The sequence below is a fragment of the Anas acuta genome, chromosome 9 (genome assembly GCF_963932015.1).
Source record: "Anas acuta chromosome 9, bAnaAcu1.1, whole genome shotgun sequence".
NCBI classification, from domain to species: domain Eukaryota; kingdom Metazoa; phylum Chordata; class Aves; order Anseriformes; family Anatidae; genus Anas; species Anas acuta.
In genome coordinates, this window is record NC_088987.1 from 13175162 (window position 1) to 13200520 (window position 25359).

The 25359-nt window shown below is 40.6% G+C and overlaps 1 protein-coding gene across 5 annotated transcripts in view; it reads left to right on the forward strand.

The window, feature by feature from the left end:
- LOC137861127 (glypican-5-like) overlaps positions 1-25359 on the forward strand; it is a 418126-nt gene that overhangs the window by 111841 nt on the left and 280926 nt on the right. For all 5 annotated transcript variants that reach the window (XM_068692225.1, XM_068692226.1, XM_068692224.1 and 2 more), the window contains one exon: positions 22644-23338. In XM_068692225.1, the coding sequence (XP_068548326.1) occupies positions 22644-23338 (695 nt within the window). The remainder of the gene's footprint in view (positions 1-22643; positions 23339-25359) is intronic.

Below are 25359 nucleotides of genomic sequence, written 5' to 3' on the forward strand. Positions count from 1 at the left end.
GTTAATAAAATACTCATGTTTCAGTTTAACGTGCTTGTAAATCTGAAAGCTTCATATCCTTTTCTCCAGAATTCTTTTGGGAAATAAGAGTTATTTGTTAATTCATCAAAATATTTGGTTTCTCTCAAACCCAAAGTAGTTCTTAAAATATATTGCTGTATTATAAAGCAAATAAAGGAATGTGAAAAGGATGTTTTGTCTCTGTCACAAACCCAGTAGTCCAGGTGGATGAGTGGTGGACATGGAGAACAGCACTGGATATGAGTGTCCATGGGGCTATCAGAAGAATCAGAGTTGTGGTTTTATTGTGATGCTGGTTGCTATTCACTGTTAATTGATTTTGTGACAGATGTTGACCCTTGTCAGGCTGTGTTTGAGCAGTTGAGGCCTGGTATCAGGCTGGCCTCTGCTTCTCTTTGGGGCTGCAGTTTGGTCACTTGTTCTTTCCCTTTCCCTGATGATTTGGCTTCTGTTGGGCTTCTGCCACCAGATTTTTATGTTGCTGTAGCTCTAAGTTTCTCTGACTTCCCTATTGCCCTATGTGCGACTTGTAACCCTTGTCATTGTTTTAATTTTATTCTTGCTCAAGCCCTTGGGCATGGTATCCCAGGTACCAAACTCACATAGTAGCTAAAATTCCTGGAAACGTCCTTTATGTTGTGCCAGAAGGGAAAGCTAACTGGGCAATTTTTCAGCGTTTGTTTCTCTGCAAATTTTTATGACTCTAAACGTTTAAATGTTTAGTAGCCTGCTTTGTTGTATTGCCTACTTGTGGTTTTGCAAAGACAATTTCTGTAACAGGATTTTCATCACAGCAGCCAAAGGAAAAAAAAAAAAAGTCGTCCCCTCCCCTCAAAGGCTGCATTTATATGCCTGTTCAATATCAAGTAACTGCTGGTGGTACCAATAAGCATTGTGTGCATACAGGGCCCCATTTTTATTTTCATGACAGTGAATTGACATCCTGGGGCCAATTCCTTAAGTCATAACTTTTTTTTTCTTCTCAATCTGTATTCACGAAAGCTTGACTAATTTCATTTGGGAACAAAGGACTAGCTATGCATTAAGTAAAAACTGGTTGAACACCACTGGGATTAAACCACTGGGATTAGCACAGACTCATAAATGGCAGTTGTGTCTCATTAACTTGGTAATTTTTAAGCTTTTCTCACTTCTGATGATTCTCTAGTGCAGGTGTAGGTTTTTGAATAGTGAATTGAAGCCTTCTGATAACAGGCTTTTTTCTTGTTTATGATTTTGGACACCTAGAGTTGGTTCATCAACTTCTCCTCTCTTTCCCCTCCTTCTGGTATTCTGTGAATCTCTGCAACGTATTGATGTAGGCAGACGTGCCTTGGGAATTTTTATTTGTGCTGTTGTAAGAGGTAGAAATCACACCACAATCTCAGACCAGTTTCTGTGTGGAGGAGAGATTCACCTGCCTCCTGTCTGAGGTCTGCAAGAGGAACAGGATGGGGGTCACAGTGTAATGCAGTGTTTTTGCTCCTGGTAAAATCTGCATCGTTACAGTAGTGCAGGGATCCTGATCTGTTTCTGATCAACACTTTTTATTCTGGGGGCTTTGCTGGGTCTACACGCGCCTTACCCTTCCTTCAGGTAAACTTTCCTGTTGATGTAGCCCCTGTAGTGGTGTCTCTGCTGCTTGAAATGAGCCTATTGCATTCAGACTAATACAAACCAGGCTGGTTTAACTCAAGCAGGTGTAATTTTGTAGATTGAGGAGAGGTAGCGTGGAACTGCAACAGTGAAGATTCCTTAATTTGTGGTTTGAATCGTCAGTGCTCTCTGTCAGTAGAGATCCAAAATGTTTCCTGCAGAAATCCCTGCTCGTCACATGGCCGATTATAGCAACAGTACGCACGGCTACTGAAAGAAACCAAGGAGGAAAGAGGCAGAGAAGGTATTACTGAATTTTCTTAATTTTGGCGTTAAAAAGCAGTGCAAGTCATTAGTAAAGTTTGTATTTAATTTGATACTTGAGCAAGTCTGCAGAACCATTTGGGTGTCAACCACATTTCAAAGTTTCCCTGCAGTGGGGTGCTTTTTGATGGATCTTAATTTGTAGATGCAGCAAACTAATTTTAAAGCTTTCACTGAACTTTTCCCTCTTTTTAAATAACTACCAGTAAAACCTATTTTGTGGATCTCTTCTTGTTGATGTGACAGCCTCTCACATGCACAAACCTAACATCAGAATTGTCTTCTCAAAATACTGTCACCGTTGCCTGTAGAAGAACTATCATGTCAGTAGGTGTGAGGTGTAGGTGACGCAGGTAAATGTTGGATGTTAAATAATGTTAATCTGGGCCTAAATATCCACAGACCTTTAAAAAAAAAAGTTTTTTTTTTATTTTTTATTTTTATTCTACTTACTCTCACAGTGAGCAAGCATTTCAACACTGGCAAATATTAATGTTTGCTTACTGCACAGAAGATTCATGTGCTGTACTTTGGCACAGATAGTTTATTTGTCCTAGTACCCATATCAAGGAGGTAATAGCTGAATTACTACAAAAGAGCATGATAAAATGACAAATTGGTCATTAGACATTCATTCTGAAAGACATACAAGTAGAGCACTGCAGAAGAGACCTGTGCTTTCTCCTGGCATCTGCCAAAGACTGGGTTGGTGAATTTGAGCCCATTATTTAACTGTTCCTTAATTTGTAAGGAGAGCTGCTTATTGAGGTTGTTTGTTAATTACTCTTACTTGCAGATAAAACTGGAGAATTGTAATCACAGAACTGTAGGGGTTGGAAGGGACCTCGAGAGATCATTGGATCCAACCCCCCTGCCAAAGCAGCCTCCCTAGAGCAGGCTGCCCAGGTAGGCATCCAGACGGGCCTTGAACATCTCCAGAGAAGGAGACTCCACAACCTTCCTGGGCAGCCTGTCCCAGTGCTCCGTCACCCTCACCGTGAAGCTCTTTCGCATGTTGGTGCAGAACTTCCTGAGATCTAATTTTTGGCTGTTGCTCCTTGTCCAGTCCCCTCAAACCACTGAAAAGAGGTTGACCAAATTCCTCTGTCTCCCACACTTAAGGTATTTGTAAACATTAATAAGATTCCCCTCTCAGTTGTCTTTTCTCCAGGCTGAACAGCCTCAGGTCTCTCAGCCTTCCCTCATAGGGAAGATGCTCCAGGCCCCGTATCGTCTTTGTGGCCCTCCCCTGGACTCTTTCCAGGAGATCCCTGTCTTTTTTGTATTGGGGAGCCCAGCACTGGACACAGTACTTCAGGTGAGGCCTGACCAGGGTAGAGTAGAGGGGGGGATCACCTCCCTTGATGATGATGGTTAGGTGAAGTACAAGTGACCATCACATTCCCAGATCACGCCTTCCTGGTCATGGCCCTCACTTGCAGTTGTGTTGAGAAATTCACAGGGGCTCGAGGCTTTGAAGGGGTCCCCGCAGGTTCCTCAGCGTGGGTGGCACTGTTCAAAGAACAGTGGTGTTTGAAATCAAACCTGAAAATATAATTTTCTTCTTATGATAATAACAACTGAGTTTACAAAGCCAAAATAACTTGTTGGAAGCTTAAGAAATGTTTTGAGCTTTAATTTTCATTGAGGAGGCAACTGTGGTAGCGAGAAATGAAAATAGTGAAAATCCAGCAGCAACCATTCAGTTATCTGAGGAGAAAAAAAAATAATTGATATTTTAAAATGTACAGTTCTGCTTCAGGGGGAAAAATGTAGCTGAAGCATTTGCAGCTCCTAGTTCATCAGCCAAGGTGAAAGTACAAGATTTGTATAGTGACTTTGATTTCAGTTTTCCTTCTTTGCTCTCCTTCCTGCTTACATCTCAAGTGCTGAGGAGGAAATTAAATCCTGAAATTGAAGTTATAACTGAACAACACTGCATTTGTACAGGAGAGACTATATGACCACAGGGAAAAGAATCTCAGCTGAAACAATGCTGGTTTTAGATTTTTCTGTGATATGTATGATGAATCTTTCATTTTTCACATTTTGTGTTATTCTGTTTTTCTTTTGTTGCAGCAGGTTAATTGCCAGTCTGTCAGTAGAAGAACATCTCACCTGTCAGGAGCTGGCAGTAGGGGAGCAAGGCAGCAGAAAGAGCAAGGGAAGCTCAGGGGACTGTTTCAGATCCGTAGGGTAGCGGATTCCACTGAAATTACATGAGTCTTGCAAGCAGTGAAGGAGAGGCTGACCTCAAGTTTTCTATCTTAGCTGTATACTCTGAGTCTGAATCATGAAAGTACTCCTGGATACATTCAGTTATGTGTATGTGGGTAGTCCCCTTGGTTCAGGAAGGCTAGATATGAGTAAGAAACTAAGGTTGCTTTTGTATGGTATGGTTTGGGATTGCAGGTATTTGTTCACAATGAGTGAATATTCTTTACTCTTAAGTTGCTTGTAAACTTTGTGTGTAAGACAGTTAACACAGAAGATAAGTTCTGCTATGGAGTAGCAGGGAAAGTTTTTAAAGAAATTAAATCTCTGTTACCTCAAGATGTTTACTGTGTATCAAAGGCAAATATGGGAAGACGATTGGACTTTGTAGGTAAATCAGTAATAGAGCTGTGTATTTGATTACATGATGTGGAAACTCTTCTGCAGGCAAAAGGTTTTTGTTCTGCCAACATTTCATGAGGTGTTTGTTATCTAACTGATGTTCAGAGTGGCCAGATAAGAATATGATACTTGCCCTTAAAAAACATTTTTTTTCTTACCTGGTATTGGAACCATATTCCATGTAATCGAGCACGGATATGACCATACTACTGGGAATCAATGGAAGCACTCCATCAGTTCTATCTGCTGCTTTAGGTATATTTGCAAGACTCTGGATACCATGAGAGAATCATAGAATATCCCTAGTTGGAAGGGACCCATAAGGATCATCGAGTCCAACTCCTGGCACCACACAGGTCTACCCAGAATTTTAGACCATGTGACTAAGTGCACAGTTCTAACGCTTAAATTCAGACAGGCTTGGTGCAGTGACTACTTCCCTGGGGAGCCTCTTCCAGTGTGCGACCACCCTCTCAGTGAAGAACCTCTTCCTGACGTCTAGCCTAAACTTCCCCTGCCTCAACTTGACACCATTTCCATGGGACCTATCACAGGTGATTAAGGAGAATAGGTCAGCACCTGCCCCTCCACTCCCCCTTGTGAGGAAGTTGTAGACTGCGACGAGGTCTCCTGAGCCTCCTCTTTTCCAGGCTGAACAGGCCAAGTACCTCAGCTGCTCCTCATATGTCTTGTAGGTCTGGTAGTCATATGTCTGGTAGTCTTTCAGTAGAGGATCTTTTCTTTTTAGGGTACAGAGTGCAAGTCCTTATAAATCATTGCAGAAGTCTGTCCCATACTTGTGTTTAGCAGGCAACTGTATTGTCTTCTTAAGAGAATGGCACTAAATTGTAGATTTTTTTTTTTCAGAGGGTAGATCTAAATGTAGAGTAAGAAAATGAATAGGATTTCACAGGTTGTATCTTTGTCTTTGGTGTAACCGTGCTCCCCTTTCCACCCATGTTGCAATATGTATGTAAGAATGAAATACGCACTACCAACTTTAATTTTTTTTTTTTAGCAAAACCCGGCATTTTTGTCTTTATTCAATGAACTACTGAAGCTCTATCAAATGTTCAGTAATTGTAACAAAAATAAATATATGTATATTAAAGATCACATGGAAATAAAATGGGGATCTTCCATTCCCTTGTATTTTGAAGAGCTTTGTTTCAAGTCTCTTGCATGCTTTAGATATTTTGTGCTGATCAATATATTCCAAGTCCTTTGAAAAGCAAATGCACATTTAAAAGCATGATAAATTACATGAATCTTTGCAACTATCATAGAATGTTTGATTCCTGTTTAGTGGATTTCAGCCTGTTTGCAGCTGTACAGTTCAGGTGGGTAAGCTGTATGAATTTAGCATTTAGTTACTTGGTAACTATATACAAGGAAAGTTAAATGACAATTTAGGGTTGATGTTTCAAAATGACATCTCATGAAAAAGTGACAAAGGAGTGGCAGTAAGGTGTTTTGCTCTGTTAGGAAAGGGCTTAAAGTGGTTACATGGCTGCAAGAAGAATGGTCTTGAGATAGGTATTAATAGAGTTAAGAAAGCTGTTCAAAAGTGTGACGGCAACAGAGATGAAAGACATTCAGCAGTGTAAGGAGACAGGGAGTTAGAGCGGGAAAGAGCATGATGGATGGTCCGGAAGAGTGGAGGAGATTAATTCGTAGAGGCTGAAGGAGCAAATCCATGGAGGGAGGATACTGAAGATGTTAGAAGGATGATATATGGTGATTCACTTCTGTCATTAATCTGTGGATAACGTAGCTATTGATTGAGGGAGACCCCTGAAAACATGCAATGCAGGATCCCCCTGGGGGGCAAATTTCAATATTGTCTTAACTGGAGCAGGACTTTTTTGCTCCAGTTTGAAATGTCTGCCAACGTTTCAGGAAATAGTGTTTTTTTTTTGTAGTAGTAGTCGTACATGTCACTTTTGTGCAAGCTTCTAGCATGTCAGTCTTGCCAAAAACGTTAATAGTATTTTTATATAAACATATAAATATAAACTATATAAACAGTATTTCTAAAGAAGCTAAAAAGTTTTCAGTGCTTGGGGGTCTGTGAAAGTTGTTCTGTTGTCCTCTTTCACAAACAAGCAGCACATTGTTTTAGCTGCCTTTTTCCGTGTGATTGTGACAGCCTTTTTAGATACTGTTGTTATATTTGATTCAGGGATCCTGATATTTCTTGTCTTAGTTGCTTCAGTTAGCTGACGACTGGGTCTGGTTTATGTAGACTTGAATTGAAATGTACAAATTATCTCATGTTCCCAGGAGAGTTTTACAGTCAAAGTTGAGACTAGATTATATAGACATTGGGAAACATAATGACCAACTTGCTTGGGGTCTCCCCTTGATTACTGAAACAATGTGAACACTGTTTAAATATATGGCTGTGATTAAGTACAGAAATTAAAATCTTAGTTTAGGCGTAGTAGCTACTTAAGCACGCCAGTCTGTCACTGCAAGTAGGAATAGCAACATGCAAGGAAAGGAACTGAAAGGCAAGTGAATCCATATGCTTAAACACAAAGTTCAGGAGGTTATTTGAGCAAAAGGAATAGCTGTCAGAAACTGGAAATCCAACACTAGTGAATCCTGGAGACAGAGGCACAGGCTGGACTGGGCAGTGTGAGAAGGAAACTAAGGGGCCTGAAATGGAATTTGAAGAGCAAAGAGTCAAAGAGAAAAACAAACAACAAGAAATTCTTGTGGTATATTAAAGACAGGAAAGACTGAGAAAGAGCGAGTGGGTCCCCTGGGCACGCTATTCTATACCCTGGAGTTGCCAACTGAGGGCTTCATACAGCTGTGTGTGAAGCATCTGATGTGAACTGCTTCGTGCTGTCAGACCTGGGGCTGGGTCAGTCTCTGGCTTTTCCTGCACGGCTGCTCCTTCACCATGACTGCTTTCTGTCCCCAAAGTCCATTTTGCCCCATCCCAGTTAACTGCAAGATCCAAAAATAAATTCAGAATATCCCCTGGATATTTTTGTGAAATGTTGATGGTTTTCAGCCAAATCAAATGTCAGATGTAGGGACTGATGGGTATATGTCTTTGCGTACCTCAGGGTCCCATTATAACATCAGCCCTTTTGTCTCTTCGAAGATGTGGGTGGATGTTTGTGTTGGCCGGTCTGACAGACTGCTTGGCTGTAGTTCTGTAGCTGAATAGAGTAGTCAGGGCTGGCAAATTAATGCTCTGGTATTGCAGAGAAATTGTTAGTGTTCCTGAACCTGCTATAGGAAGAATCATTACATATAGAATATTAACTCCAAATTTTGTAATGCTTTTATTCATTTATTCTGTCCTGTTCAGAATCAGATTAACATCTTGGTGAGGTGCTCCTTTGTCATGCTGAGCAATCGCTTCTGTTGTGATGTTGAAATTCCCCAAGTAGCACATCTTCCACCTGGCCTCTGAAGAGAAGATTGAAAACCAGCCCTCAAGGTCATATCCTCTACAATTTGGATACACACACACACACCCTTCACCTGATGCTGCCTTCATTTTAATGGTTTGTGTGTCTCTGGGCTTGCTGTTTGTTAGTCTTTGCTAAATTACTACTTGGTGTGTTCTCTGTAGCCCTCCATTACTAACTTACAGTGTGTAAGAAGAGGTGCTGCTTAAGACAGATTCCTCTTGCTCAGGGTAGAGCCCCTTTCCTTGACTTTGCATAGTCCTGTGACCAGGGCGTGTTAGGAAAAGGAAGGGTAGGAATGTAGCCTGATCAGGATTTCAAAAATAATTTATTTTTATACCTGGAATAAATCTTATTAAATTCCTCCTTTTCCTTCCTTACTTCAGTAGCATCTACCCTCCTTCTGTCCTTGCTGCAGGTGAGGCATGTCTGTAGGAATAATCCAATCCCAGAGACATCTACATTGTGAGAGCTCCTTTAGTTGATGAGAGTAGGAGGATTGGGCCCTGCTCCCACCCACTAGCTGCCCAGACCAAAACCAGGTGGTGGTGTTTGATGAGATCTGTATAATGTCTTGTAGAAAGGTATCAAATGGAAATTTGTAAGGGAATTGCAAGTAGTTACACATAATATCTCTGCACAAAATCATGGCATCTTAAAAATTAGAGGACACTGAAGCTTTGTGTGAAGTGGCACAGGCGGGCCAGGGAACTGCAGCAGCCAGTGAAAGGTAGTGAATGAGCATCTACATGTCTTTGGTTATGATGTTTTGAGGCATTTAAACATCATGAGGCATTCCAGGAGATCGGAAAAATTTTGGCCAAGGCCAAATGTGTGAGGAGCTGCTGGTATATAAAATTTCCCGTAGTAGAATAATGAAATGAACATCATTTCCCCCCCATAATTCTGTGGAAGAACAGCGTTAAACAAGATAGAACGGAGCGACAAGAGAGAATGCTTCAACAGTCTGACAGCGGTGGAGCAAGAAGGCAAGAGGTTTGTCAGAGGAATTCAGATGGCCGTATACAATTCTGATGATTTTGCAAAGTTTAAGGCTGGTTTCACAAATCCTCTTTCTTGGCAGAAAACTTAAGTGTGCACTGAAGTTCTGTGGGGATTTTGTGGATTAAGAACTATATTGCTGAAACAGTATCAACTTCGCATATGCCAAAATGCTTTCTTGAACTGGGTCTAAAACATAGCAAACGTGTTTTTCTTCAGAGCCTAAAATTTCTTAAGCTTTATCTGTGACCCTCTCATTTCATTCTGTTGATAATTCCCATATTTGCTTGGGTGGTGGTTCCTCTTGTGGTTTTTGTTTTTGTTTTTTTTCCTCCCCCTGACACTTCTGAAGGGATTGATCCCAGTGCAGGGTCATACAGATAAAGTTTCATGCCAAAGGGTATTTGTTAAAATAAGCAATCATTTCTGGGGCTTTAGAGAGCAGAATTTAAACAGTGGGAGCTATCTTTTAAAATGGATTTAAAGATCCAGGAAAACAAACAAACAACATTTTGGGATTTTGGACTAAAAGCATGATACCTAGATGAGTAGGGTGCAAAGCTAAATTATTTTTATTGATTCCCTATGACCTTGAAATGCAGATAAGCATTTTAGAAAGTTTCATGCTGTCTGTTAGTTGAGCATTTGTTGGTGCCCATATGTATTTTAATTTAATATGAATTATACAAAGTTAGGACAAAAATGAACGCAGAAAGTTAAGTTTGTAGGATAGATAGAACAGTAGGTGACTGTATTGAGGAGCTCTGTACTTGCTGGTGAGAATTAAAATTTTTTCTTGTGAGGTTGCATAAGAGTAACTGATACATGGCAGAGAATTGAAAACATTGCATGTGTGAAAAGTCAGCACTATGGCTATAGTAAAGAGGGTGGCTGCTTACTGGAAATTGTTTCACTGTGCCTTTTTATATCTGAGTTGTGCATGAGCTGGGGTTTTCTGTCATGTTTCTGAAGGGAAATTCTGGACTTTGGGCTTAGGTAATTTTCTGACCAGGAGGGGACCAAGCTGTCAGTGAACATATCCAGGGTACTTAGAAGCAGGGAGACAGTTGCTCAGCATAATGGATGGTAAAATAAAATGTCATTTATAGCTGCAGCTTACAGCTCTGAAAGTCATCTGTCACAGAGAGGTCCCTCTGCAGCCGCGATGCTTGCACGTGTCTCACGAAGGCATTGAAGGCATTGCGCTCCTGTGCTAGCTCGGGCAGCTCCCTGGGCTTCTTTGCAAATGGGGGTATTGAGTAACACACGGCATTCGCACAGGGCATGTGAGAGAGGCCAAATATTTTAGATGTGTCCAATCTTTCCTGTAGTGTTTTGAGTTTTACTTGCTATCCTTTTAACCTATCTGTCGACCTGTTCGCTTGTGGATGGTTTCAGTTTTCCGAAGGACTGCCCATCTGCACTGCTGCTGGCATGCACGGGACTTTCTCGTTCCTAAAAAACTCCACCAGCTTAGTTGGGGCTTGCTGAGGTTTAAGATAGCTTTTATGCAGATCAGTTTTGATGCTGATCATAGCTTTGGTGCTTTAATTCTGAATACCCGTTTGCTACGGTCTGTTAATCTACCTGGAAAGGGAAGCTCTGAATTGTAATTAAAGACAGCATTATATTGCTGCAATCAATCTTTCATCAGTTCACTAACTGTTGGAAGTCTGCTGTACCGTAATGGCTAATTTGCTTTCATTATTAACGTGATTTATCTGCAATTCTTTTTTTCGTTATGTTGCTGAGTAAAAGATCGCAAAACTTTAAACGGAACTATAAAGGCTGTATATTTATGAGAGGTTTTAACAATTTTATATTAAAACTTCAGTATGACAGATGGATTTGACAGCTGCTTTGACCCACAATCTGAAGTATAATGTTTCTATAATTGAGTTTCCATCACTAATGACCAACGCTTAACAAAAATACCGAAGTGATGTACCACATAGCTGTAAGCCGTAGAGGGAGCAAAGTGATGACTTCAGTAGTGCTGAGAAAGTAGGAGAGAAAAGCTGGAACGCATTCCCACAAAAACCTTCCCTTTGTCTCTGTTTGGGCCTGCACCCAGTGAGGTAATTGAGAACATCAGCGGTCCTCAGCAGGTAAAGCTTGTGCTTAAATACCTTACTGAGTTGGGGCCTGACATGAAAAATGTGACATTTGGGAGTGAAAAATGAGAGGATTGCTCCTTCTTGTGGGAAGAGGCTGAAAGGAAGAAAACAAGCTCTGCAAGCCTTTATGAGGCATTTTCGCTGAGCTGTGACATAGCAGGGAAAAAGTGTGCCAGAAAAATGGGCAGACCGGGTTGGATGCCCTTCTCTCCCTCAGAAGTGATCACGTCCTGTGGCGAGGGGCACCTCTGAGCTGAGAGAAGGGGCGTTGCTGCAGCATGCGTGTCTCTCGCGTCTTGCAGGTGAGGGCACATGAGCAATTTACTTAAGTGGGAACTTAACAGGGCGTCTTGTTCTCTCTGGTGATGTGTCTCAAGAACCCTCGTTAACAAAATGAACGTCAGCGCTTTAAGATATGCCATCAATCAAAATCACAAATGGTCTTTCTGTACAGTTCTTGAAGGTCAGCAAGCCCAGAGGAGAAACAGTTGCTCACTGAACAAGCCTCACGTCCCCAGATGGGCAAACTTCAGGAGTGCTTAGGGGAGCTTCTTAACTCATCTCATGACTCAGGCCGATCCACGAGTCAACTTGCTGAGATCCAAGCCCCAAAGCTTTCTGTAGAGGAACTTGAAACAAACAAAGCAGATTTATATATTCTTTATTTTTTTGAGCCTATCCTTGTCCTTTCTTTGAAAATTCCTCTGCTGCTGCTATTCCTGCAAAGAGATAAATTACGTATTCAATTGGTATCTGACCACTAGTAGACCTCAGGGATGAATAAGCAAACATGGAATTGTAATTAAGCAACTTCTTGGATATAAGCTAATTCTGTGATCTTGTGAAGCCCTACTCATCTCGGAGGGTGTCAGGATATGTGTGGCAACGTTGCAGTATGGTGTCACGGTGCCTTTCAGTCAGGGAACGCACAATTTTCTGTATTTAAGAAATGCTGTTTCATTGCTTTGATCTTTGGTCTTCATTGCTGCAGATGGGATTTTTGTTCTGTAAAATATTTGTATAGTCAATGTGATTGGAAAAACTTACCTATAGGATTTTCCTTGTTTAAGGAGGGACTTTGGGGAGAAAAATAGGCATGTGATTTCAATGGACCATGTGTTTTCCCTGTGGAATAACTGGAGCTAATTCCCTGCAAACATCTGGCTAGCTATCAAATTGCCAACATCTGTACTTCTGCCAGCGGTGACCCATATGCTGAACACATGCCAGTCTTTTTACTTGAAGGAATTTGGGAGGATAAATCGAGGAGAAGCTCTTCACCATAAAGAAAAATGCTATATGCATTTTTATGGGACTGTATTAAGTATTTTTCCACCTCTAATTTTCCCATTGAGAGAGGCTTTGTGAGCATGTGAAACTTTAAAAAGCAGCACCCAGTCCATTTTCCTATGCTTAGTGACTTGGATTCAGTGTCTGTCGAAGTCAGTCATGGAAGTCTTTTCCACTCTTTTTCTTCAGGAATGCAGTGCAGTTCTTTGTTGTGACTGTAAAGAAACCCCCTGAACAAGTCAGCTTCTTCCAGCAAATCTCCTTTCAGCTACATTGTGGCTATCAAATAAGTTTGCAAATAATGTACAGAAGGAGACAGCTGGAAATAGATGTTGCAGGAAAGTTGTTTTTTTTTGTTTGTAAGCATTACTTACCTGTATCTGTAATCAAAGGCGAATGCCTTTGCCTTTAATGTAGGTGTCTATATACTTTTCAGTGTATTGTGGAAGAGTCCAAAGGCTCTCTCTCGCCCTGTGGGCAATACATTTAGCACGTCATAGCTGGTCTGTGGAACAATACAAGTATTTTAAGCTGAAATTTGGGTGAGGATGCTGTGTGTTGATGTGTTACCAGTTCTAGTGGATAGAACCTGAAAGACATGAAAACCACTGAATTACTGAATTAAAACTGTTTGCAGAAACTGCTTAGAGGAAGGACTGTTTCTGTAACAACACTTAGCAATCGGGCTTTTTTTTTTTTTTTTTTTTTTTTACTTTAGCTTATTTTGTTTAGGCTTCCTTATGTAGACTAACCCAAAGAAGGATGGGTGAAGTTAGTAGATTCACAGTACTGCAAGGTGAAGTTGATGTTGCCCAGTCTAGAATCAGAAGAAACAGATGAAAGGTGTCCTGACCCTTATTTTGAAACTAGTACCCCGTGATTGCTAATACTGCCAGTCAGTCTGACTGCCATGGTGAGCAATGATCCTTTTCCTTGCAGCTGAGGGCTGGAAGCGTGATCCTGGAGCGCAGTTCTTGAGCCAGCTGGCACTGCTGGGTTAGGCGGTCTTTGCTGCTGAACACACGGGGCCACATTATTGCTGTTCCCTACATAAAAATTGTTTTCTTCATTTTAAAGTTGTTGATAAATGCAGATTTACTATAGATTCTAAAAAAAAAAAACCACGTTTTTTTTTTAAGTCTTATTTGTGACATTAGCCCTCAAATGGAACTCAGAATTTTATTTTACATTTCTACATTAGCACATAGGCTTGAAGAGGGGAAACAAATCTGTTTTGTTAAGCTAACCCTATCTCTTGTGGCTATTTTTCTCCTAGATTTTTAGAAATGAGTCATAATAGACCACCTAACTAATTCAGCTGGAAATCATGAAATGGTTCATGACCTTCTGAAACAAACGTATTAGTTTTCCTACTGCCAGTTGAACTCCATAATCAGAGGGTCGAGAAAATTCTCCCTGGAGACTCCTGTCTGCTTGTTCTTCTGCTAATGAAAATATACCCAGAAGAATGAAAAAACTCTTACATCTGAGTAGACTGTATTCCTGCTTTGTCTTGATGGACCTGAGAGTTTTGGTTCTTTCTTCTTAAATGTTGAAAAAAAATTCACAAATCTTAAAAAAAAAAAAAAAAAACCACAAAAAAAACCTGTATCCTTTCCTTTCTCCATAGCATTTAATACACCAGAGGTATACAAGTATAATACCTCAATTTCATCTGTGTTCTTGTGTGGCTTCTCTGCCAGGAAACATGAACATGCAGTGCAGCAGTTCATCAGAGGCAGGTTTTAGAGAGCACTCAGTACTCTGATGGAAGTGTAGATTGCATCTGTTTTCTAGGGATATGTGTTACATTTTACACTTACTCAGTGGGTAACATACCCAGTGGTCAATGTCTCAAGGGTCATCGGTGCCCCGATATAAATCAGGTGGCAGAGAACTCTGCAGTGTTTTTTGCAAGCCCTACTTGCTTGCTCTCTGAGCCTGATCATGTCAAATCTGCAATGCGTTTGAGCCCCAGTAGGACCACTAAGATAAAAGCCCTCCCTCTCTCCTGTGGTGGCATCCGTTCCCCTCTGGTACTAGTGCCTGGTGCTGCGTGTCGTTGGCACAGCTTTCACCTTCTCTGGGGTTTTCATTTGCAGGAAGGCTGCACAAGCAGGTTCTGGCATTGTGTGTTTGGAATAGTCTCCTCAAGTAGTTTATGGCGGTATCTCTGCATATCCACATTTGACTTGTGCATTAGATGTCTCCTCACCTAACTGCATTTTGGAGCTTCTGGTGTTCATGTGACAGTAGCCCACAGTTAGCTATGATTCGCTCCAGAACACACTTTTATGTGTCCTACATGTGGTGTCATTTACGTGGTGTCCTTGCTCTCACCCAAGCATAGTTTCCAGTTCAGAATTTTTTAGTATCTTATGCAGACCCAGCACATTTGGAGCACTGTGATAAATGTGTGCCGAGCCAGCCTGTCCTGCAGTGGTGAGGTGCACTGAGATTCTTCCCCATGTCTGCTTTAGGTCTGTAAGCTATGCTGTATGTGCTAAGTATCTCACTCCAAACGTACTTCTAATAAAAGCAGAGCTCTTGGGAAATCCAAATAGAAGTGATAGCCTTTTATTCTGTCCAGCAGTCTGGACAGAAAGTGGGAGGAAATTATGTGAAACGCTTGAATCCTAGAGACTGCAGTAAGACTACTTGCATGCAAACATACGTAGTGTGGTGATTCCCAGCATTGAAAAATTGCTCACCCATGCAGAAGGAATTGTTACAGGCCCCAGGAAGAAGGAGGTGATTGTTCTGCACCACTCCCGGTGGCAGTAGCAGTTCTGTGTCAGTGCTTTGCGTGTGCCATTGTCCCCATGCCAGGCATGCCCTGGCTTTCTTTCCTAGTCCGATAGCTCGAGTTCTGTCATTTGCTGTGTATTTCAGTGACAACCTGGTGAGTTCTGAGAAACCTGCAGTTGCAATGTAACAATTAATGTGTATTGAAAATGGCACAAAACCTGTAGAAGACAGTGACATTGGAGGTTCTGCTCATTCAAAGGGGTTGTAGCCATACGTGCTGAAGAAACCAAATTGTGAGCAGCTTTTCTAGGGCCCAGTGTAAATCCTGTCTAACGCTGTACAAGTTGGGATTTCTCAGCCAACGTGCTTACCTTTTGGGGCTGGCTACACTTTTGCAGTAATACTCCCATATGTCCGAAGTAAGCACAGCAAGACCCTTATTTGAAAAGATACTGGGAGTTTTCCTTATCCAGAAAAGTAATGATCTAGGGTTGATTTTAAAGAAAATATTGTCCAAGCTGTTGTTTATGTTTACAGGAAAGCTTTTTTATTTTCTAAGGAGAAACGATGACTTTTCAGTTCACTATACATCTTTGCAACTGTGCACAGGGTTTTAACCTGAAAAATAAAAGCAACTTTTTTTTTGTGCTAAAAACTTTTTTTTTCAATAGAATATTTCAGTCGGACTTAATTTGAGCAATTTATAGACTGCTTCTGTGGATTTATGTTGAAATGTTGATTATTATAGAATTGTCATCCAGGGCTCTTTTGCAAGTGGTTAGTGCTGTAAGGCAGCATGGGAACGATACGCTGTGTGCTGGAGCTGCGGCTTCCAGGTAGTGTTTCAAGGACTGATCAGGTTAATCGTCTAACATTTTCTGCACCCATTCTCAAGTGGTTGTTAAACCCCCTAAGATCTTTCAAGATGATTATCTGAAGAATCCAACTACCTTTTTGCAGCGTAGATGCATAGCTACTGGTGATTTTTTCCCTTGTATATTGTGAGAAATATTTTATAAAGTAGTTGTTCTTGGAAAACAAACGAAAAGCATAGCTGATACTACTGAAGCACAGCTGTAGTTCTCAGTTCAGTTACTTTGGCCCAACTCCTGTTAAAGCTGTGAATTCGTGTTACTAAGTAATAGCTGGCAGACTCGAATTTGAGAGGTGTGAATTATACGCATGCTCTGCTGGAATTCCGTCCCGATGGAAGGAGAGTAGTACCGATGGCCGCTGTCCTCAGGGCTTTTCCTCTTCTAGATCATCTTAGCACTGCGATGCTGTCAGACTTGTACTGCACAAATATTCCAGAGGAACTATTTGCTTTATTTATCTGTCCGTGCACACCCAGAGGTGTCATAAAAGGTTAATGCCACATCTGGTCTCCAGCTTTCTGCTGGTCAACTGATCTGGTTTTACTTGAAACTGCTCAGTTTGAAAAGGAGCAATTGCACTCTAAATGCTGCAGATAGAAGTACTATGCAAATGGACTGACAATGTTATTTCTCATCAACTCTGTGAAAAGCAACTGCATTTATATATATATATAGAGAGAGAGAGAGAGGAAGCCTGTCATTCTAAAAGTAACAACATATGAAAAAATAGAGTATTTGTAAAAAGTTGTGGAACTTTATTTAGCATAATAATTCAGGGTAAATCAGAAGAAACATCCAGTCCTTGACATTCTTTATTGTGACATTTTGGCAGTAGCAAAGAAATGAAGCTTCAAGTTATAAGTTTTCAAAATGAAAATGAAAACTTAATGAATAACTGGATTTCAGGTTCTGTCTCTGCAAACATGACACAATTTGGTTTGCACTTAAGTTCTTTTTCAAAGTAACTGTAAGAACTTAAAGAAACAAAACCCTGCTCATGTTTTTTAATGACGCTGTTTGAGCAGTCTGTTGTTTTTATACTTGCAAATATGTTTGGAGGTCATTGCGTATCTGAAATCATACAACTCTGAATTTTATCATGTGTGTCATGTAGGTATATACATGTGTGACTTTTTGCTGTGTACTTACTACTCTGTATATCAAATTGCAAATAATTTGTACTTCATTCCTACTGCTGCAAAACATTAATATGTTGTCCTGTATTTTGGCAAACCATAAAGATGCAGAAGATTTAAAGGACTTGAAAACATTAAAAGGAAGCTATTGTTCAACAAACTGTAGCTTTCATTCATTCTGTAACTTTGTAATAAGTGCAAGATGTTGAAGGGAAAGGAGCCAAATATTAGTGTGGTCCTAAGAGACCAAAGAAATAATGGAGCTACGTAAATTTGACATTCTTCTTTCATGATCGCACTCAAATCTAAAATGTATGCAGATGCTATTCCTGTATAGATAGATTCAGTGTTCATTGCTACTTTTGGCTTATTCAATATTACTGAATAGTTTCAGTAATGTTTATAAGACAATATTTTCCCTTTTAGTAGTGTGGTGTTGGTTGTTTTTTTTGTAGTTGTTTTTTAAGTTAGCATGCTTTCAATTATTGCAGAATGTAAGGAATTAGTGAAGCAGTGAAGAGCCGTTGCATTAGCAGGGTGGTCTTACCTTGTCAGTGCTGTGGGCTAGGTGCCAGCTCTGTGTTGCACACAGAAGCACAATGGCAATAACAGTGACTTTCCTTCTACATCTGCGTGTCATTGCACTCACTTCTATGACGTTGGTCTTTGAAGACAAGGGGGCTCAGCCAGAGTAGGCCCAATATATCTGAGCCTCTGCTGCACAGAAGTGTCTGGTGCTCAGATTGACTTTGTTTGGGGAAAATGGTTCCCACACTGCCATTGCAGTGTTGGACAGGTGGAAAGAAAGAAACATTGCATTTGGGTTGATTCATAATCGTTGATTCATAATCCTTTGAGCTGTAAGGTGCTTAGCCTGCTCCTGATGCTGCCATCTCAACCCAGTTGTTGCTTACAGAACAAGGATTTCAGTATTTTGTGAAAGTCTGGAAGAACAGAGAGAAGGAAACTCTGTGCATGGCTGTCGTACTTGAATCCAGATTTTCTTGGAAAACTCTTGTCAGAGGAGTTTCTTTAGTATATACTATCATTTAAAGTCTGTTTTTTTCCACAAACAAAACTTCAGGTGGTGGAAGACTAGAGGAAATCTTTGGGAAATGCTGGCACAGCAGTTTCAGACAGACTGATACAAGCCTCCTGAATCTGTTTTTCCCTCTTCACCCTGTTTGCAGGTTTCTTTAGCAAAAGCACTTGAATTATGCAGCTTCTTCTGACATTACAATGGGCTGAACTGGGATTAAATCCTATTGAAGTCAGTGGTGTAACACCGATGCAGGAAGCTAGTACGAGATAAGTCAGGCCTCAATTGTGATTTTTTTTTTTCATTAGGTACATGAAATGTAGCTGGTGGCTGGTTTAAGAGAAGTAAAGCATCCTCTGCATCAGGGTGGATGCATTCCTGTCAGAATCGTAGAATGTGTATGGGTTGGCAGGGAGCTGTCACTCAACCAAACTATGCCGTGCTTGTGGTGAGTAAGCATGGATACCATACGTGCGAAGCAATGTTTGTGTGTTACACTGAGCATAATAAATTTTTTGGTGTATGTGAATAGTAGGAACCAGACTGGAAGCCCAGAATGCAAACTGTTTAGCTGCTTGGCCTGGCAGCCTCTGTGCAGCAACGCCACCGTGGCATCTTGTCATAACTGGGCTTGTCTCCAGAAGCTGATTTTCAAACACCAGCTGTTCAGATGTGAAGTTTCCAGAGGTGAGCTCTATTTGGTCCGTTGTGTTGGACTGTCACAGACTCTTCAGTGGTTGTGTCAGCTATTTTGTGGGTGCACGATAAACAATCTGAACAAAGTTCTCCGCCTGGAAGCTGATGTTGCCTGATTTCATTAATGAGCTACTGGTGTGTTAGTTCCAAATCCAAAGCTGACTGTTTGTCTCCCTGTAGCCTGAAATCAAAAAGCTGCTCTTGAAGAACATGAGAACAAATGTGATTCTCTTCTTACTTATTTTAATACTAAATGATGGCAAACTATATATCATGTCTTCCTCAAATTCTGGAGAATTTTGCTTGCAACTTATTCCTGCTCATAGTCGATGTATTTGCACATTATGGTCCCTTGCTCTTGGTGGAGGGTTGAGATGAAAGGCTGTGAAAGACGATCAAATATTTCTCTCCAAGGAGTGTTCTTAGGCTTAAGATTCAGCTTTTTGTGAGTTCGAGGCTTGCTGTGTTTGACAGCATAGGTGAACGTCCTGTTTCGGAGACAGTGGTAACTTTTGGGATCTAGAAACTGTACAAAGGACGATAGAAGTGCATTAAAAGTACATAATTAATCACCTTTAAAACAAGATGCTAAGGTTGCTTTCTCTGCACGATCAGAATGTAAACCAACTTCAAGTGCACGAAGCCATGTTATTTCAATCTAAGAACATGCAGCTGATCCAGTAATTTGATTCTCAAACATCTCTTAATGCCTTACAACAAGAAAAAAAGACCTATAGATTTCCTTCTCAAAGATTGTTGTTAGAGTGCCTGCAAGCACAAGTCTATTTTTGTGTCTGACCAATGGTGATAAGGAAGTAAGTGACACAGTACAGATGTTTACACCACATCTACAATCAGCAGAGATGATTTTTGTACCATATGTCTGATGTTTTGGCTCTGTTTGCAGGAGGAATTAAGTTATCTACAATCACAGTTCTGTTATGCAATGAAAAATAAATGACACTCTGAAATATTTTAATTTCATACTTGTGTCAGAATAACGCTGTTCTGTTTAATTGAACACACAATTTTGACAGTCAAGAGAGATTTGGAGATAAAGCTATGTGGTTTCATAAGTGTCTACAACTTAGTATCCCAGGAGGCTCCTGAAATCTGTTTCCTTGGGATGTACATCATCGCTGACTGTTTTGCTCTCATCTTTCACTGGGGGCTGTTAATTCTCAGGAAGTTGAGGATCCTTGCAAATTCGTAAATGCATTTCTCTTAGTCTTGTTCAGATAAGGAGATGGATGGTTGCAATTCAGACCTGACAGAAGTGGACGGGAAGGGGCAAGAGTGTCAGAACGTACTGGCATTGTTGAAGAGAGTCCCTGCTTCCATTATGTAATGTAAACTGCACATCTGTAAGAGAAAAGGTACAAGCAAAGGAGGAAACCCCTAGGGCACAGTTTTCATGTTTTTAATATCCCCATTGCCTTTTCAGTGTGATTAAAAATAGTAGTTAGATTTCCCCCATAAATAAAAATAACCAAGTGATTTGGCAAACAAAAAAATGCTGAGAGTGCAGCAGCACACAGCTGACTGTGCTGTGGTTCAGGTTGTGTCGGTGTTTCCATCACGAATCCAATTGGAATTTTTAACGTAGCTGTAAAAATCTGTTTCATTCTGAAACTTGGCAAGGTGTTTCTCTGCCTGAGAATGAACTTTCTTGTTTTTAAATGGAAAGGTATCTGATTTTTTTTAAATTCTAGGATTTTATATGCTCTTCCAGAGCATTAGTTGTAGTACCAGTGAGAACGCTGAAGTGGTTCTCAGGCAGAAGGAAGCAGCTCGTGGGAGGGGTGTGTGCATGTGTGTGTAAAACACTGAGGATTTAATGTATGATGAAGTATCGTGTATTATCTGTCTGGTTAAATCACCCATTGTGGTGAAGGGATTGTAATGCTCCTGATAACAAGCTAGTTAGTTGCCCAGCGAGATGTAATAGAGGAAGGCACTGAGCAGGCTTTTCTACTAAACTTTGCCAGTGCATGCTGATCTTGATTTACAGGATTGTGCCTGCTCCTTTGCCAAGCTGATCTTTGGGTGAAATCAGTTAGCATTACGTGGCGCTGAATCACGTGGTGATGTTCGGATGAATGCAGAGTAGGATTAGACTGAAAACTCATTATCTGGCCAGTCCTCGGGAGGTATAAAGTGATAGGCTTCCAGCCCCGACTGGAACTACTCGCCATCCAGAGAAGTGCAAAAATGATTTATGTCAGAGGCTTTTTGTTGTACAGCTTCCAAAGAAAGCAGTCGGAATGGTTCAGATTACTGCCTTGTGTGTCCTTAAAATAATCTTGGGAATTGATTCCTTCCTTGCCTCTGTCTAGCAGTTCTAGCACCTCCCGCAGTGTTTTGGGCAGATAACATTTACCTTTCACAATTCGAAATGCATTAACAATTGCGCTTTTTAAATTTTATTTTTTTGTCACTTGAAAGTGGTGTAGTCAAGCTCAGGAAAACAGTATTTCACTTACAATTTCATTTCATTCTTAGTTCATAGAGGACTTGATGTTGAGTCCTGCCCGACCACTGGCTGGAGCCCAGACCTAGCCAATGTTAACAGAGAATTTCTTCCCATGGCATCTTTCCTTCATCCCTGAGTTGTTCTTTGTGGGAAGTGCGTCTCAGCCATCCACTCGCAGCTCTGTGAAACAAAGACTTCAGCTTCTGTTTGCATTCACTTATCTTAAGTTTTCATTGAGCTGCTGCCCAGCAGCTTTATCTGAAAGTTGCTTTTTGTATGTCAGCTTTGTCTAGCCTTCCATTCTGGCCCACATTGACTCTGCACGTCAGCTGTCCAAATGTGTACAAGTATGTATTATACAAGCCTCGACAAGATTGTAGGGCCTTCACTCTTTTTCCCATTGTTGACGTAGTATTTTGTAGCAGTAGATCATCTGGGATGAAAAGCTAATAATACTTAATCTGCGAGTGTTATCAAGATGTTGCTTTCATTAAACTATTAAAAAGTTATTAAATCATTTCAAACAGTTGTAGTTGAGAAGTACAACTAATGAGTGAGGATCATCATTTCTGTGCACTGATGAGATGTACGTGTTATTCTTTGACTTCTTCAGACTCACTGCATCTTTATTACAGCTTTACAAGAAGTTTGAATTTTCACTCTGTGTTTTATTAAATGTGGATATTCTACCACTATTCATGCAGTCCAGTGCAGCAGTAGTGCTGTGATGGGTGTATCACAGACCCCCTCCTGTTACCAGTTAGTCCTGTCTAACAGTTCCAGACTGCCTGGAACTTCTGCCTATTTGAGTATTTTGCAGTTTTATAGCAACATATACAAGGCATGAAAAATGTTGTACCCCTCCCTGTGTGCTAGATCAGCAACATCTGTTGTTGATGTAGGGACGTTTTGGTAACGTGTCTGGTTGGGCTGTCCAAATGCAGAGGCAGTTACAAAAGCCATCTAGACAGATCTGTCCGGGGAAGCCCAGCACTGGCCGCTAGAGTTTGGGTCAGGGTCTAGCCAGCCAGAATACAGTAAGAATTTTAAGAAATTGCTTGTGTATTATGAGTTGTCTTTATTATGCACATGTAATATTTACCAGTCTTTTTAATCATATTACCGATGAAAGCAGTATTAACTATTAATGTATTCGTATTGCAGATTACATATAACTCTTGGTGTCCCTATTCAGGACAGTAAAGTTATGTGCCTGAGATGTAGCTGCTGGCTATTAACATCAGACATCTTTCTTTCTCTCTCCCCTGCCCTTTTTTAGAGGCCTTTGAGTCCTTGCTTCGCTTAGCTGAAAACCGCACAAGTTCCCTGTTCGAGACAGCTTACAGACCTATGGTGAAAGAAGCAGCGGAGCCTGTTAAAAAGCTTTTTAGAGACATCTCTCTCTACATCCTGGGCGCAGAGACTACAGTGGAAGGTGCTGTATTACGGTTCTTTGACAGTCTCTTTCCTCTTGTGTATAGTCGGCTAATAAACCCAGGAATTACAGATTTATCAGAGGACTATACAGAGTGTCTAAGACTTACGAGGCAAGACATAAATCCTTTTGGACGCTATTCTAAAAACATGGTTACAGAGCTGTCAAAATCTCTTTGGGCAAGCAGGATGCTCAGCCAGGCCCTCAGCCTGGGCATCGAAGTAATAAATACTACTGAACATGCAGTTCTCAGCAAGGAATGCAGCAGAGCTCTGGTGAAGATGCAGTACTGCCCTCATTGCCAGGGCCTGACACTAATCAGACCGTGCGTCGGATATTGCCTCAACGTAATGAGGGGCTGCTTGGCCAGTGTGTCAGAACTGGATGCCCAATGGAGGGAGTATATCTCCACGCTGGAGTATCTGACAAACGAGATGGCTGCCTCGCATGACCTGGAAATCGCACTGACAGGAATCCGGAACTCCATCAATGAAGCCATCCTGCACGCACAGCTGAATGGACCACAGCTCTCTGCTACGGTAAGTGCTCTCTAATTATTCCCTACTCCTATCTATAAGTTTCATTATTGGATGAATAAATATTTGAACAACTTGGTGTTGTCTTTGGATCAAATTTTATTTTTTCATCCAGATCTTTTTTAATAGTTAGTGAAAATATTGCTGATAATTATGACGGGGTTCAACAGAGTCTGCACTGAAATGAAAGAGGGGAAAATGTTTGTTCCTTGAGAAGCAGCTCGGTAAAGCAGATATTTTCATGCTCTAAAGCATCTGATCCTGGAACTCCAGGAGCAGTGTTCACCTGGCGTGTGAATATTTGTAATGTGTGGGGGCTTTCCATAAGGAACAGTGTAAGGGCTTAGAAGTGTGTGTTTCTAATTAAATGCAAAGAAATTAATATTTCCATAATTTTACAGTTGCTTCGTTTTTGTGCTGACCATCGAGACATCAGGAAGGTAGTAGAGTTCTATAGTGAGTACACTCCTCCAAAGAACGTTGAAAAAAGAGCACTGAAAAAATTAATTCTTTGACAGCATTTACACAAGCAGAGGAACAAAATACATTTAAATGGTTCTATCTTTTGTACGTGGTTGGTCTCATAAATAACAGTAGCGTGTGACTGACAGGTGTTTTCTCAAGGTGTTGAAGATTAGACCAGAAACTACTGAAATGAGTAATGGTGCTGCTGGCATAATCTCTATGAAGTTCCACAGGACTGTTAGTGCAAAAAATAGCGTGGCCTTCAGCAGGAGAAAAACTAATCTGAAAAAAGAGATGCAGATAGATTCACCTTTCTCAGGGAAGGAATTCTTGCAGAGAATAAATGAGAAGGGAATGCAGAGATCTATAAAGTTGATTCCTATGCTGAACTCTGGCCATCATATCATGTAAGAGGGGAAAAAAATATATATAAAAGATACAACAGAGGGTGCTTTTAAACTAAGAACATAGTTTACCAGGAGAAAATGCCTGCATGTTTGTAAGCTTCCACGTAACCTAATGTCACATCTCTCTTCAATTTAGGAGAGCTGACAGAGGCAGATACTGACAGAATATAAAAAAATCATGGTTTATCTAAACAAATAATCCCCCCCCCCACACACACACTTTTAGTTATTTGATAGGATTGATTATCACTGTGTATTTGGAGTTACCTTAGCCCATGTTGCCTGATGTTCTCCTTTTCCTTTTCATCCATGACCCCTGTATCTGCTAGATTGGTATCTGAAGATAAACATGAAATATTAAGAAAAAAAATTGTTCAATTTCTTGGCTACTGCACAATTGGCATTGGAGCCTATGTGCATTGTAGGACAGATCTTGCTTGTGCTAATGTGTAGTTGGTAGCATCATAAAATATACTATAAAGCAGTGCTAGGCGTAGGATGTGTAATGAACAGTACTCTCACATCTGCTCTAATATTCACTATCAGGTTATTTATATGTGTGTCTAGAAAGGAAATGAAAATGTATTCTTAATTATTACCTATTAGTTTTATCTGACTGTAGGTAGGTGCCTCTTTAAATTGTCACACTATTTCATTATCGATTACACAGAAATAATTAGGAATAAACTGAAGCTTCCTGGCTACTGACAGCCAAAATGATCTGACAGGTATTTCCTGCAGTGTATGCAACTTAGGCAGCCTATGCTACAAAATACTAAAATGTAATTCTGCACTGCATTTATAAGCCTCTTAATATAGTCGTATTTATTTTGCTGATGGAGTAGAATGCGTAATCCAGGTGAATATCAGATAATTACAGATGAAGTTAATGAGGGCATTGCTTCTAGCTGATTTTGAAGCAGAATTACCTCTGAGGGATCTTTGACCATTAAAGATAATTGCTATTCAAATCACTTTACCTGGGTCTATCTCACTTCCCTTGCACTAACTTTAAACATTTTTTCTTCCATTAAGAATGAATTCAGAAGGAGCTGTTGTCTTTGAAACTGTTTTTTTTTTTTCCCCCAAGGTTCTTTGTTTTCTCCCAGTACTGAAATCTGTGCACAAAAAAAAAAAAAGAAAAAAAAAGAA